This window comes from Dendronephthya gigantea, unplaced genomic scaffold (genome assembly GCF_004324835.1).
Source record: "Dendronephthya gigantea isolate DGI-Jeju-01 unplaced genomic scaffold, DenGig_1.0 000119F, whole genome shotgun sequence".
Classification (NCBI taxonomy): domain Eukaryota; kingdom Metazoa; phylum Cnidaria; class Anthozoa; order Malacalcyonacea; family Nephtheidae; genus Dendronephthya; species Dendronephthya gigantea.
Window position 1 is genome coordinate 19,430 of NW_021163129.1, and position 16,391 is coordinate 35,820.

At 36.2% G+C, this 16,391-nt stretch overlaps 1 protein-coding gene across 1 annotated transcript; it reads right to left on the minus strand.

The window, feature by feature from the left end:
- Nucleotides 1-232: 232 nt before the first annotated feature.
- Nucleotides 233-3,808, minus strand: LOC114535479. Its single transcript, XM_028556783.1, has 12 exons — nt 3,717-3,808; nt 3,547-3,636; nt 3,197-3,308; nt 2,906-3,043; nt 2,569-2,712; nt 2,198-2,278; nt 2,035-2,118; nt 1,553-1,627; nt 1,125-1,333; nt 867-1,026; nt 540-646; nt 233-265 (listed from the first exon to the last, which is right to left on the minus strand). The coding sequence occupies exons 2-12, from the start codon at nt 3,634-3,636 to the stop codon at nt 233-235; spliced, it is 1,233 nt and encodes a 410-aa protein (XP_028412584.1). The 5' UTR covers nt 3,717-3,808.
- Nucleotides 3,809-16,391: the final 12,583 nt, after the last annotated feature.

Sequence of the window (16,391 nt, forward strand, 5' to 3'; positions counted from 1 at the left end):
GCCAAAAGGCCTATCTACATGATGCGATTAGTCGTATGCGATTCATATACCGGCGTATGTATTCGAGTAAATACGTGTGTAAAGATGCCAAATTTTAAATTTCGTTTTAATAAACTGAGGAACAGAAAGACTGGCATCAGCAATCGTTTTCATACGTCTGGATAAGAATCGCATACCACTATAATCGCATCGTGTAGATAGGCCTTAGATAAAATATACACCATAAAATAAGTTATGCACTTTCTTGCTCCTGGTTCCTACGATCCTGCAAAGAAAAAAACGCAATAAATGTTAGGTATATGTTGTACATATAAGCCCTTCAAATTTATGGTAATATGTCAAACATTAATTAGAGTCTATATAAGATAATTTTCATATACGGACCGTAAGACGCGCGTCTCCTGTATATGTAGTTTGCACTTTACTAGTGGCTAGTATTAGAGTTTGAAAATTCGATTGTGACAAAGATTGTGAAGAGGTCCGCATTGCTGTAATGCGAGCCTCGTACTCTAGCAATTATAGAGGTGAGTTATAGTTACCTTGTATCTAGAGCCACCGGATTTCTGTGGAGCATGCTTCAAATACTCTGCAATTTGTTCCTCGATGTCTATTTCACTTACACCTTTGTGAACACGTAGACAGGCCTCTATAATTAAACAAAAAGAACAATTATAGCTAATTATCAGAAAGGGTTAATAGCAATGAGCCAGTTGTTCGAAAGGTGGATTAGCACTAAAGCACCTGCACAGTACATGGGTACATTCATCACCAAACAGAATACATTATAACTCATTATTTCCTGGTAAAGCCTGGCACAAATATCATCGGCCAAACAATAATGTACAAATATACTATGCTATACTTACTGATAACAATTTTCGAGACAGCAAGTTCTTTAAATGCCCGCTTTGCTTTTCTCCCCTTCAGACTATATAATGACCACAGCTTGTTTGTTCCGACCTTAGCCAGGATTCTTCTTGTGCTAACACCATGGTTATGCCCACACAGAGCAAGGAAGAATTGTAACTACAAGTAAAATATTTATATTAATTAATTTATCGTGAACAAAAACAGTACGTGGCAGAACAAATGGCAAACCAGGGTGTCTGCATTATGCTCATTACCATTTTTTTCCTAGCATCTTCATCTGCAAGTCGATCATTAAGGTTTTCCAATTCCTCAACTGAGTCCAGAGGATTGGGAATAATATCCTCAAGCATGTCATTTCCACTAACACCTCTTGTGGCACCAAGTACTACCCGCAAAATTGATAATGCTTCTTCTTGTTTTTCAAGCATTATATCAAGCTTCGTCAGAACAGATCTTTGAAAGCCTAATGACATTTTAAATGTATTTATACTATTAATTATGTAACTTTGTTAGGAATGGATGACCAGCTTTCTTGATATTGGGAAATGACTGGCCACACCAGAAAACATAATGCACATAATATTAAATTATTACATTACGTGCATATAATTGAAACAACATATCCACAAAACAAAAAATCAGACAAGATCTCATGGACTCTAAAGAAACCACGCCAACTTACTGTCGTGATCCTGATGTAGAGAGTTGCGATTGCCTGATTTTGGTGTTTCAAAAGAGTCTGTAGTTGCACCAGAACCTGACAATTGAGAAAGAAAATTACTGAAAATGCAAAAAGTTATAAATTTGACTCTGAACAATATAGCGCAATGTTCTAGAATATATAGTACCCATATGTACACTGGCCATGTTTTATGACATATAAAACACTCAGCTTTGTCTCGTGTTATATATGTGATAAAACACATGTGTTTTAAATAGTACTTAAAATTTTGTCATGGCTTCACAACATGACCCGTTATTGCAGCAAGAAAGTGTTCAGTATAGACATAAAATATGCAACATTAAGTTGAGCACAATTTTTATTCCTTCCAGCTATGTCCAGATTTGAAATAGTGATTTCTTCTTTAGTAACTGTTTGAGAAAGACTACCACTACATAAAATATTTCTCTTTGGCAAAGCATAACGAAATCAAGTATACATACTGTAATGCTGGCTTCTTTCACATGAATTCCTGTTGCCTTCAGGAGTTCCAACAGCTGTTTGATAAAAAATAGCCTCAGTCTGGCCTAGCATATGAATTAATGACTCAATACACGTACATACACTGTACAATAAAAGCTAGAAAATCAAATGGAACATTCTTACTTCCATGGACATTCTGTACACCAGAACTTAAACTGGTCCTAGATGCATCAGTGAGAGGATTGCTCAGGGCACTAAAAATTTCTGAATATCAACAAAGTATAAATTAATACAACAGCAATAAAAACGTTTTAACTAAAAAGTATGACCTTATTTAACTACTTTCAAAATATCAGGCATTAGAAAGACGATTTTGCGAATTATTCAAAAGAATATGTGATTTGCACTGGTCATATTTAATTACACATAAAAACACATTCAATGCTTACCACTGGGATTTAAAGAGAACACCTGATTGACTGCATTTACAACTGAACCATCTTGAAGAACATCATGATGACCCAGGCTATTGCTCACATCGAAGGTTGACAAACCCTTTCTCTGAGCCATGGGCAGACTCATTTCATTCGATGGATTTGATGAAAAGCTCGGTGCAACAGGGAGCAATGGTGTAATAACTGGGGAAGATGATGTAGGGGCTGACTTCTTTTTCCCATTTTTTGAGATATCTTCATCCGCTAAAATGTAAATGAGAGAAACAACTATAACCTCAGTTGCAGAACAATATAAGTGCTATACACCACACCTGGTCATGATTGAGAACACTTTTTCTCAGGGCGAAAATCCCATCCTTACTATGTAAGAAATATAAACCTAATGCCCTCAACATTTCAACTACAGTAGCCTGTTGAGCAATACCAAAGAACTTACTATCACTGCCTTCTGAATATTCAAATAAACTGGCTTTTGTGCGCCTTCTTTTTCTTGCATGGCCAGAATCTGAATCGGATTCAACATTTGATGTTTCTTCAGCCCTTTTCAAAATCTTTTGTGCTTTTGCTACTGAATCTAATAATAATAAAACATGGCATATAAAACTCTAATTGGCAATTTACTTGTCAGGGCAGGTGTCCAGATAAAGTGTTAAAAAGTGCCATTACTGTAATGGTTGGAACCTTCAAAAAGCTCCCGACACAATTTTCAAAGCTATTAAAAACAAACCTGTATATGAGAAAACTCTGACTTTATAAGCAATCCAAGTTTCTTTGTCTGGAATCTCGAGCTTCCTTAATTTATGAGATGCATTATTTCGTGGCCAGTAGCAGTATAATTCCTAGAATGACAAGTTTTGTAAACAAAAATACTGTTAAACTAGAGTATTTAGCAACATAAGATCATCATGGAATGGTCTATTTAGGGTGTTAGCAAGTCAAAAATTTGGCATGATACATGTACCCTGTTTTCACAACCAAATCTAGCCAGCAATTATCACAATTTAGAAAAAGGAAACTGGGTAACACCCAAGAACTATTCTGCAAGTGAACAAAATTCAACAAATTCTAACTACTTACACAATCAATTGTCTCAATCCAACATGTTGCAACAATTTCCACTAATTGTTCCTCTATAAATTCAACGACAGCATATATGTTGTTTGCCATCTATAACAGAAACAATAATTAAACAAATTGCATAATTTTTTGGGATTTTAGAGGTGCAGAATTATAATTAAAACCAGTACCTTCAGTGCAGAGTGCTGTTAGTATTTTGTGTGCAATATAGCCATGAATATAATTTTGTCAGGGCCAAGATTAATTTTTATGGCTTTTCTCTTGAGATCTTTGGAAGGCAGTAGTCTCATATTTGTCCAGCGTTGGTTAGCCTTGTAAGCACCAATGAGGCGGGAATCACATGGAGTCATGAAGATGGATTCAGTTTTGCTATAAACTCGGCATTGAAATAATTCATCCCCATTGTGATCATGATTGCCAGTCTTATCTACTACTTCACAACATGATGATTCAGACAAAATAAAAACATTATCTGGATTTTTTACACTGACTGCATCCTCATCTACAAGTTCAATGGAACCAGAGTGTTCACTCATGCGTTTTGCAATCTGTGCAATTGGACTCTTCCCTGATCGCACAAGACGTTTCAACTTTTGCATGTAGTTTTCAAATGGGAAAGAACTACACGCGTCTAAACTTTCAAACTCTTCAACCACATCTGCCAAATGAACCATACTATGCACATTATATACCAAAAACTCATCACCATACAAACATTTGCCTTGCTCAACAAAGTATTCCATGAGTTGCTTCGCATATTCCCTGTAAGTCTTAGCTAACATAGGGCACACCAAAATGCAGCTAGCAACGCTAAGAGATAAGAAGTGCTCATATAAATCTGGTCTTAGGATACCGGATAGAACAATTTTTCCAGTATACAAAAAAATTGCCGAAACTCAGTGGCCTTCCACCGATCAATTTCTGCTAAGCTCCGTGGCTTACGTGCAAATGTGCTGGGTATGGAAGACTTGACCTCTATCAATTTAGTACTGATAGACTCCGCCTGGCCAGCCGATATCTTAACTTCTCGCTTTCCTCGTAACCATAGCAGAAGCAATTTCTTCATGACGCCCAGACACAATTGATGCATGTAGTCAATCGGAAATTTCTTAATCATATCAACTGGCAATTTACTGAAGGGACTAACACCATTATGATGCCCTTCATGCACTTGTTCTCTAAAAGAAACATCTGTCCGCAACTCAACATTTCTAATCAGAGAGTACACAACACGACCAACCCATATGCCCTTCTGTGCACATTTATCACACCCAAAATAGCCAGAACACAACTTTGTGCCTTTTACAAGGGCTCTAGCGGGAGCATCACAAACTACACATCTTAAACAAACTGAAAGAACAGTTTCACCGTCTTGGAGCCCATTCTGTAGAAGATTATTCAAATCTCCAATTAGGTCATCCAAAAAATCCAAATCAACTGGTTTGGAATTACCACAGGTTAAAACCACTGGGAAAACAACTACAGGTGTGATATTTACAATGGCACATAATACTGGCCATAAACACTTCCTTGAACTCTTAAATAATGGAAGACCATCAACATTCAAAGAAATTTCAAGAGAATTAGTCCTAGCAATTATGTCTGAAGGATATTTCTTAAAGTGTTTCAACAATTGATTAGCAAGGGGAAAATAAACATATTCCATTCCAGACTTTTCCTGAATGGTTATATTTCTGGATGTGTGCAGCAAGGCACGAGCAGTAAGAGGCAAGTTTGGATGCCCATTCTCTTTCAACACAGAAAGAAGACCATCAAGTGCATTATGTTTTATCATAAACCTATTAGCCCAATTGGTTAAGCCTTCAGCAAGAGAATCATCTAACAAATTATCATTCTCAGAATCTGATGAAGAAATAGAGTTATCATGCCAAGTCTCATCCAAATTTAACCTATCATGATTGCTTAAGTGATTTTCCTCAACAGAGGTGCAGATACGTTTAACAGGCTGCAGGTCATGATCATCTGACACAGTTCAGTGTCATGGTTCGGGGTGCTGAATCAAAAGGTAGTTCAAATAATTCAGTATCATCAACTTCAACTGGAATGGGAGCACTAGTACGTTTTAAACTACGAGCTGCAGCAGTCCAGTTCTTCCTATACTGTGCTCGGTTTGCTTTCATTTATGAAGCTGCAATAAACAACAGAATATAATCACTCATTGCTTTTTTTTTGGTTTGAGAAACTACCTGCAGTTGAAATTTTGCAGTGATGTTTAGAAATATGAAAGTTAATTAAGTCTATCATAAATGTAGGTATACATGCAAAATATACAATATGAATAAAACATAAAATATTGAGCAGTTCTAATTGCAAAATCGACTTCTGTGTGACAATTACTCATGATTCCACTTCTCTTTGAATGTATTTCTCTATATTCCCTGTTTAATTAAAATGACTATGTCAACTACACCCCATGAAAATTCAACACAGTTTGTGGGTGCAACAAAACTTCTGACAAACTTAAAACTTATTTGTTAAATATATTATTCACCAGTAATTACTTGAATCAAATACCAATATTTTAAAATATATTATAGTCATACAACTATTCAATATTAATGTTACAGCATTCAGAATAATAAAAAATGCCAAGTATATGATGTAGTCATGCTGTAGGATCTATTATTGTGCATTCTTATGAAGGATCTATATATTATGGTGCAACAAAAATTTGTTTTAGTTTTAACAAGATTGATTAATTATCAAAACCTGCAAACTGCAAAATCTATACCATGAATTTGTGGTCACAGCTGGGCAAATGGGTTGTGTTGCACAAACATTGAACTTTAAATATCAAGTTCAAATTTTAAGTGCACACAGGTATCACAGTGCCATACTACATGTAGGCCTATATACATGTAGGCCCATATATATAAAGGGCCTGCTCCTGCTTGCTGGGAAATTGTAGAATGTGTGTCAACTCTCATGCTTTTACACATACTGTATTTTTTCAATTACCTTAAAAAGCAATTTGATAATTAATGAAAAAGATTTAAGTGGAGCATTTTAGAGGTAATAAGTTAAAATAAGCAAATTTGAGCACAGCAAACATTATTTCTTACATACTGTACATGATACATTTATGACTATATCATGTATGACTGTATGACTATAACAGTGGATGATCAATTTACTTTTTTTGAATAAGCTCTTCAATTATTAAACATATAAAAAGATAAAAGAGAGACAATTTACACCTTATCTAATGTACTAGAGTAACATAAATTATTTATACTTGATTGAATCAGACCAAACTGGCAATTATTGATGGATTGAACTCAACCGATTTCAATCCTTCTTAAAACATGCCCATCCGTATTTTTGGAAAGGTGTAATATCTCTTTTATCTTCCTTTAAAGTTTAAACTATGATTTAATTATTCTATATAAAGCTGTTTAATGAAACGATAACTGTTTATAAAGGATGATGAAAACCACCATATGGCAGCCATCTTGAATGCAAATATTAACATGCCTAAAAATCTTTCCTCGCAATATATGTAAATATTTTCATTATAGCGGCAGAATCCGACGCAATAATAAAATCTTTGAACGAGGAAAAAAACAAAATGGCGGCAGAGATTAAATGTCTTAAAGCTACGATATTCGAACTAGTCGTTGACAATGAAAACATTCAAAGAATTCTCTACATCAAACAAAATGAGTGGGTGAAAATAATGGAAAAACAAGGTCAATCAAATGCAAGTCTCTCCGAATCTGTAACTACAACTACAACCACAACACAAAACCGATTTGAAATGCTCAATGATGAAAATAGTGAGAGAATATCATCGCCTAAATTAGTTTCAAACGAGCAAGCGAACGACGACAACGTAAAGTGCCAGATCCATGACTACAGGTCAATGGGACAATCAAAATTTGCAAAAAGAAAGAACCATAGACGTGCACAGAAGGGCAACAAGAACCATCCTGACACTTCTAAGAAGACCGAAGTTAGGAAAGTCCTGGTAATTGGCGACTCGATGATCAAACATATTGATCAGCCGAAAATCGAGTGGGCAGCAGGTTGCCAGTCAGTTGTCCATTCTTACAGCGGTGCAAAAGTGGAACAAGTTAGCTGCAAGGTCAAGGAATACTGTTCAGAAGAAGATCAATATGATGCAGTTATCCTACACATGGGCACAAATAACCTCGTCTCAGAAGGGCCAGAAGAAGTAGCTGGTAAAATGGATGAGCTTGTCGAAGATCTTAAAGATCACGCCAAAAATATTGCCATCTCAAGTGTGATAAAAAGGTATGATAACCGAGTTCCAGCTAGCAAGATACCTCTTTTAATATCTTGGTTGAAAATTTATGCACAAAACATAATATTACATTCTTAAATAATGACAAAATTGACAGGTCATTACTTAATCGCTCCAATTTGCACATAAACAAACAAGGTGACAGGGCACTAGGGAGTGCTTACTGCACATATTTGAAATCATCTGTTAGAATAAGAAGGGCTGGTAAATTAAATATACAAAATCCAGCAGGTAATAGTAGGCAGTTTTTTCACCAAGCTCATGGACACCGGAACAGAGAATGGACACTGTATTTGCATCATGTGAGTCAAATAATGAATTAGATACTAGTAGTTCCGTACACAATGTGAGTAGCGATTTTTTCACTAGCCTTAATTCCATTCCCAATGAAAGAGGTTTTAAAATGGCTTTTCTCAATATTGTTAGTCTGCCAAAAAAAATTGATGAAATAAGATATTCAATGTCAGACAAATTCATTGATCTTATTGCTTTCAATGAGACTCGTCTTGACTCAAGTATAACTAATGGTATGATTCACCTCAATGATTACACTATTGTTAGGAAAGATAGATCAAGAAATGGGGGTGGAGTTTGTATCTACTTGCTGAGCTCCATCAACTACATTATCAGGCAAAATATAATTCCTTCCGAGTTATAATTCCTTCCGAGTCATATCTCTCAAATAGAAGCCAAAAATGCCAAATACAAGGGTATGTTTCATCTGAGAAATTGATCAAATGTGGTGTACCTCAAGGCTCTAAAATAGGGCCCCTATTTTTTCTGTTATACATTAATGATTTGCCTCATTGCTTAGATAAAACAAAACCTCAGTTGTTTGCTGATGACACTAACCTGACAGTTTCTGGAGACTCTATTACTGATCTTGAAGATGCAGTAAATTCTGATTTGGAAAAACTTAACTAATTGCCAATAAACTTAGTCTAAATGTAGCTAAGACTGAGTTCATGTTAATTGGTTCAAAAAAAATGATTAAAAGTGTTACAAATTTACAACCAAATGTGCAAATTGAAAACAAATCAATTAAACAAGTTTTTGAATCCAAAACTCTTGGAGTGTCAATTGACCAGCATTTATCTTGGAGTAATAACACTGAGAAAATTTGCAAGAAAATAACTTCAGGAATATCAGCTCTTAGACGACTGAAAGAATTTGTTGATAAGCAAACCCTTCTTTCTGTGTATAATGCCATTGTTCGCCCATATTTTGATTACTGCTGTGAAGTGTCGGATGTGTTTGGAGAAACACAATCAAAAAGACTACAAAAACTACAGAATAGAGCTGCTCGAACTATCATGAATATGAGCAATGACGCAGATCATTCTGTTGCATTGCAAGCTTTGGGTTGGAAACCACTTAAAACTGAAAGGACAAAAAGTAAAGCAAAAATCATGTACAAATAATTAAATAAAATGGGGCCTAAATCACTCACTAATCTTTTCACATATAAAAGTGAGGTGACAAACTACAAACTTCGGAATATTTCAAGCAGACTTTGTTTGCCACAACTGCGTATATATATGAAAAAAAGTTTTATGTATGATGGCGCGCATCTTTGGAATTCTATTCCTCAAGAAATTAGAGAGAGCAAATCCTTCTCTTCCTTTAAAAAGAAAATCGCTACTCACATTGATTGATGGCTAATTGAAAATATAGCAGTAAACATACCTGTAAATAGATTATTGCTGCGGAGCGAGCCTTAGGCGAGCGAGCGTAGCAGCATCCTAATTTGTGCAGTAGGCAGTAAAAAGCAGATTTTTAGGCTCGAGAGGCATTGTGGTTGTGCGCAGTTGTATGCCCAATAGTTCATAAATTCATCTAACTTAACTACATGTGGTCTTGCTGTATAAAATTGTTTTGACATCGAGGAATGGTTGAAAGATCAGTTGCAGCAAAACGTCTACAAAATAAGGTAATTCTGTTTACCATTGCTATTGTTTTCACGAATTTTTACTGTAATTTGTTTTACTATTAGTTTAATGTTTGCGCATCTATCCGCGCTATATGATACATCTGATAGACTTTGAATGTGAAGCGCTTTTGAAATATATCGTTTATCAGGTTTTGCTTGCTTCGATTTGTAAACTATTAAAGGCCACACTTTAGTGTGCCACAGTTTAGTGTTTTTAAAGATAATCTAGGTTTATCGATATTTGGTGTAGAAAGACAAGGCAAGCTTTTTAACTCCGCTCGACGGCACCAAAGCAAATAGTGATCATACACAATTTCGACCTGATTCTGTTTAGTATTTCATTCGCCTTTGTTTTCAATACTGTAAGTGAAGGGTTGGCAATTGCTTGTTGTTTGGCCTGATTTATTTATACTGTAATTATTTTAACCCACTATAAGCTATTAATATTCGCATATTAGCCTATTAACATTTGCGCATTGACAGTGTATAATCTTCTTATTGTGCTGCTAGCGTGCGACTTCAATCAGTATATGAGGCGTGTTACGTTTATCAGATTTTGCTTCCTTTGAATTGTCACTTGTAAACTATTTTAACTCGGCGTAAGGTTTAGTAAGGATCTAAGCCCTACAAAGGCCATGTTTTAGTGCTTAATTTAATTTAAAATCTACATTTTTGTTTACAAATTCATCATCCTGAGATCTAGCATACTGTATTTACAAAATAATAGTATTGTTTTGAGGTTGTTTGGGGCGTATTCATACAGTCCCTTTTGTTAGTGTTTACAAACCCTTTGACCGCTTTGAAGTTGTTTTTGGTGTATTTTAATACTGACCAACATATTTTGGTGTGTTCGCATGCCTTGTGTTCGCACGCCTCGTTTTCACCAACAATATTGTGATGAATTTATATTGCTTGATCTTTATACTAAACTGTTCCATATCTTAGAGTGTCACGTGATTGATTTCGTAGTACATTTAGTAGTGCATTTTTGCCATGGCTTGTCCATTCTCATTCAGTCCAGTTGATCAAAATGCTCAAAGATTTATGTGCTCTTTAACAAATTTACCACTGATTTTGCCTTGTACAACAAAGATTCCCAAAATGTTAACTGAACCAGCCAAACTGTATCGAATTGTAGGTGATGGGAACTGTTTATTTCGAGCACTTTCATATGTTATTACTAGGCGACAAGTCTACCACTCTCTTGTAAGACATAAAATATTAAATCATATGACAACTATTGAAAACCAATTGCTTCCACATATGAACATGAATATATTCAATCAACTGGCATGGCCCAGGAAAGAGTGTGGGGAACTGACATTGAAATATTTGCTGCTGCTTCTTTGCTAAGCACTGACATTTATGTGTATGGAAGTGCAGGTAATAATAATTTGGTATGGAATAAGTTTTCAAAGTCAATGCTTGATGGTTTGCCCCCGAAAAACACATGTTCTATTTACATTCAAAATACATCTGGTATACATTATGATGTTGTTCTTGATGTAGTTCTCAATGCAAGTTCAGATACACAGAATTTATGTAAAAAAACGAAAAGTATTGACTGTTCATCTGATACACATTGTTCAAGTAAAAACATGTGAACAAGTGTTTTAAATTGAAACAAACATCTGATGCTTGCCCATTTCCAAGTAAGTTGTCAAAATATGAGCCGAATGTCAATATGCAAGATGGTTGTGTGTTGTCTGCAGGTCCTTTCAGTAGTGAGCATAGTACTTCTAGCAGTGAAGTATTTTAAAAAAACACAAAACCTTAAACAGCACCATGTCATTGGTTCAGAAAGTTACAGAGCGAACCTTAAATTGTTCCATGACTCAATGCAATACACCACTATTCAGTGTTCTGAATGTTTTGAAGCATGGCCTGTAAAAATCAAACCAAAATCTAACACTAATTATGTTTGCCGCAGATGCAAAAGTGACAAAAAAATTCCAAGGAAATTCTCTGCTCAAAATAATACGACTCCCTCAAATGTGCCAGATGAGCTGCAGGGCTTAACTCAAATTGAAGAGATGCTAATTGCCAGAGCACTTCCCATATTACGAGTTTATGTAAAACCTGGTGGTCAAAGAGGATATATTGGACATTGTATAAATTTGCCCCAAAAAGTGTCAGAGCTTGCTAATTCTCTTCCTCATATTCCTTTTGATATCCCAATTATAGTTGTTACCATGAAAGGGAAGGACAATGCTATAAAAGATGTTTTAGTTAGGAGGCATAAAGTTGAGCAAGCATTATATTGGTTATTAAAACATAATCCACAATACAGATGTGTAACTATTGATTCAAATGCATTAGAATCATTACCAAGTAATGGTATTCCTTCTAACATACCAACAATAGAAACACTAGAAGACCCAGATGCAGTTGATGATCAGGAAACAGATACAATTTTAACTGGAGAGGAAGTAGTTAACTGTGATAAAGAAACAAATAGCTTTCTCCCACTCCCTAAAAATGACTGTTTAGAAAATGAAGCAATAAAAAGAACTGTTAATAACTCTAAAATAAATTGGCCTTCAATTGATGATCAGCCATTAAGTGAGTATACAACACCATTTCTTGCCACACTTGCTTTTCCTACACTTTTTCCAGATGGAAATGGTGATCCAACTAATCCATGTTTGCAAATAGACATACCTTTTGGTAATCGAATTCAACATCTTTTGAAATATTCTGAATATGTTGATGGTACCTGGCTATACAGGTTCTCTTCTCACCTCAGGTTTTCATATTGGGCCCTAAATATGATTCAAAGAAAACATGCTATTCAACAAACTTCCATTTTCCTCAAACAAAATCCCGATGAGTCTCACCTTACAGTGGAAGAATTGCAAGAAATGCCTAGTAATAACAATTCATCAACTTTTATGTCAAAACTTTCTAGATATGTAGCAAATGTCCCTGGCAGTTCTGCATATTGGTTTAAAGTTAAGGAGTGTTATGATTCGATCAATCTGACATATAATTTAATTTAAAGAAGGAACTCTTGACTAGATCAAGGACTATCTATAGCATGCTTTTACAACATAAAAAATACACTATACAGTAAAAACAATCTGTTATATATATTGGGGCGCCCCAACTTATTATCAGGGCCCGCTGATGTATAGTTTACGTAAATGTCTGGAGTACAAATATTATAACATCCTTTCCCTAACAATTTTTTTTTTTATAAAAAATAAGTTTTATAGCGAACAAGTTCAGCAACTTTCAATTAACCTGTCCGGTTTTTTTACCACTCTCTGAGACCTTCGAATTGTCGGTTCAGGAACTTCCACAGGAATTGAATCTGGAATTAAATCTGGAATTAAATCTGGAATAGGCATTCGGGCATTCGCCACGTCAGGTTGAAGTATATGATCGCCATCCTTAGGGACTGATATAGTTTGTTTTCTATTCCTCCTGTATACACAACCATTATCATCCCGAACCACATATGATCGAGGTAGAACTTCTGCAGAGCGCCATTTATCATCACGGTTTGGGCGAATTCTCACCTTATCTCCAACTTCCAAAGGTGGGAGGTCTCGTCCGCTCCTATCATAGTAATATTTGGAAAGCAGTTGTCGATATTGAAGTCTCTTAACAACTTTAGTAGATTGTACGGTCTGAGGTAGCAACAAACGACTGTTGGTTGGTATCATGGTACGAGTTTGACGTCCCATCAGAAGTTGGGACGATATTTCAGCAAACCTTCAAATGGATCTTTATTATCTGCCACAGACTTTCCAAAGATTCGCTTCGCTGTCTGGACAGCTCTTTCAGCTGCCCCATTTGATTGTGGATATTCTGGTGAGCTGGTTATATGCCGAATACCCCATTCCTTTGCAAATTTTTTAAACTCATGTGAGTTACTGAACACATTTCTGGTGTTACTATACTGAGAACCATTGTCACTCACAATCTTCTCCGGTATTCCAAATTTAGCGAATATTCTCTTTAGGTTATTGATTACACAACTTGCAGTACTTTGGCGAAGCACCTCAACTTCAAAGTACTTTGAATAAAAGTCGGTTACTAGCAAATACTGTTGACCTTGGAACTGAAAGATATCAGTTCCAACTATTTGCCACGGCAAGTCTGGAATTTCATGTGGATGTAGGGTTTCCTTTCATTGCTGGTTTCGAAAGGAATTACAAATCGAGCAAGACTTGATCTTATCTTTTATCTGTGCTGTCATACTAGGCCAGAACACATAGTCTCGAGCAAAAGATAAACTTTTTGTCTCACCCAAATGTGCACCATGAATCTCACTCAAGATATCACATCTCAATTTTAACGGTACCACCAGTCTGTCTGATTTAAACAGCAAGCCATCTTCTACACTAAGATCTTCTCTGCAACTCCAAAAATCTCTCACTAGTTGGTCCGTCTGATCCTTGAAGCGAGGCCAACCATGCAATACATAACTTATAACAACTTGTAAAGCATCATCGCTGCCAGTCGCCTCATGAAACTTTCCCAATGATTCCCTGGCAAGTCCTAACTGTTCGACAAGATTAACACCAATTTCATCTTCTGGCAATGCCTTAGAGTTCTCAATAGGAGCTCTACTAAGACAATCTGAAATAATCTGCTGTTTTCCCGGAACATATTTCACCACCAAATCATATTTTGTAAGCTTTAACAGCATTTGCTGAAGTCTTGGTGGTGCTTCAAATTGACTCAAGGGGCTTATGGTCGGTCTCAACAGTTACTCTCTGTCCATAAAGATATGTATGAAATTTCTGGGTACCCCACAAGATGGCAAGAAGCTCTCTCTCGATATTAGCATAACTTCGCTCGCAAGCAGTTAACGTTCGAGATCCATAGGCCACCGGTTGATCAGCTTGCATAACCACAGCTCCTAACCCTATACCACTTGCATCAACACTCAGCGTGGTTGGCTTCTGATTATCAAAATAAGACAAGACTGAAGCATTTATGATCAACGACTTCAACTTATCAAATGCTGCTTGCTGTTGTTGATCCCAAATAAATTCTACATTCTGCTGAGTCAACTGGGTAATTGGTTCTTGCAAATCCGCCTTGTGCTCAATAAACTTATCAAGATAGTTCATTGTACCCACTACCCTAAGTACGCCATCTTTATCTGTTGGAGGTGGCATGTCTAATATTGCCTTCACCTTTGCAGGATCAGATTTTTAACCTTGTGCCGTAAGTAAGTGACCAACATAACTAACCTCTGGGACTCGAACCTTGATTTTATCAGCGTTGAACCTTAGTCCAACTTCATGACTTCTTTCTAGAATCAAACGTAGTTTCTGATCTATGTTACTAGAATCACCATGTATAAAAAAATCATCCATAATGATCTCTACTGGTAATCCCTGAAACAATCTCACCATTTCTTGCTGGTAAATTTCTGGGGCAGGTGCAATGCCAAAAGGCAATCTTGTAAAACGATAACAACCCCAAGGAGTGTTAAAGGTGAGCAATTTTGAGCTCTCAGCATCTAGAGGAAGCTGCCAAAACCCACTACAAGCATCTAGGGATGTAAACAATTGGGCCCCTGATAGACATGTTGCTACTTCTTCAATTGTTACCATAGGGTAATGTGGTCTTTTCAATGCTTTGTTCAAATCCCTTGGATCTAAACAAATCCTCACTTCTTGTGCTGTTGGAGAACCATCACTTTTGTTTTCTCCTTTCCGTTTATCTACTACCACCATGGATGATACCCATGGTGTATGACCCTCTTCTCGGATTATTATTCCATCTTCCTCCATTTCATGTAATTTCTTTTTAACCGGATCTAACAAAGAAACTGGGATCTTTCTAGGGGGATGGATGACTGGGGAAACTGAAGAATCTATCTCCAGGTGAACTTCTGACGTCAACCTGCCAGGTTTATAACTTAAACAATCCTGATAATCTTTTAACACTGGGTCTGATTTAACAGTTTCCAAACCACAGGGCTTTGGTATACCTTCCAAATTTCCATCAAATTATTCTTTCTCAGGTACTTCCCCTGAAATCAATTCTAGATTCATGAACTTAAGAACCTCAAGATCCAGGCAAGCATCACAACTCAATAAAGGAGTAAAATCCCCATCTACCACAAGGAAAAGCAAATTAATCTCTTTTCTCTTGTACCTTGTGGGAAGTCTTACACAACCCTTCGGGTTAATAGTTTTAACAGCAAGCCATCCCTTCAATGGTTGATTAATTTTCTGCAGTGGTTTTTTAGTTTTTTAGTTAACTTTTCATACAATTTAAATGGAATAACCGTAGCCTCAGCTCCAGTATCAGCCTTCATTTTTAAAGGTTTACCAGCAACTTTTAACGAAACCATAGCCTTATCTTTTTTGTCATGTTTCGAGAGAGAGGCTATTTCAACTGAATTAAAATATGTGTGCACCAGGTTACATTCTTCTTGCTCACTATTATCGGGAGAACGATTGTCAGGAGAATCCCCTTGTTTAACTGAGTTTAGTTTTTTGTTGTTTTTCTTACTTTTTTCTGGGCACATTCTTGCAAAATGCCCTAGTTTATCACAATTCCTACAATTCTTCCTAAATGCTGGACATCTCGTTGGATGAGAAAATGCATGCTTATAACCACAAAATTTACACAATAGCTTCCTCCCATTAGGATCTAATATAT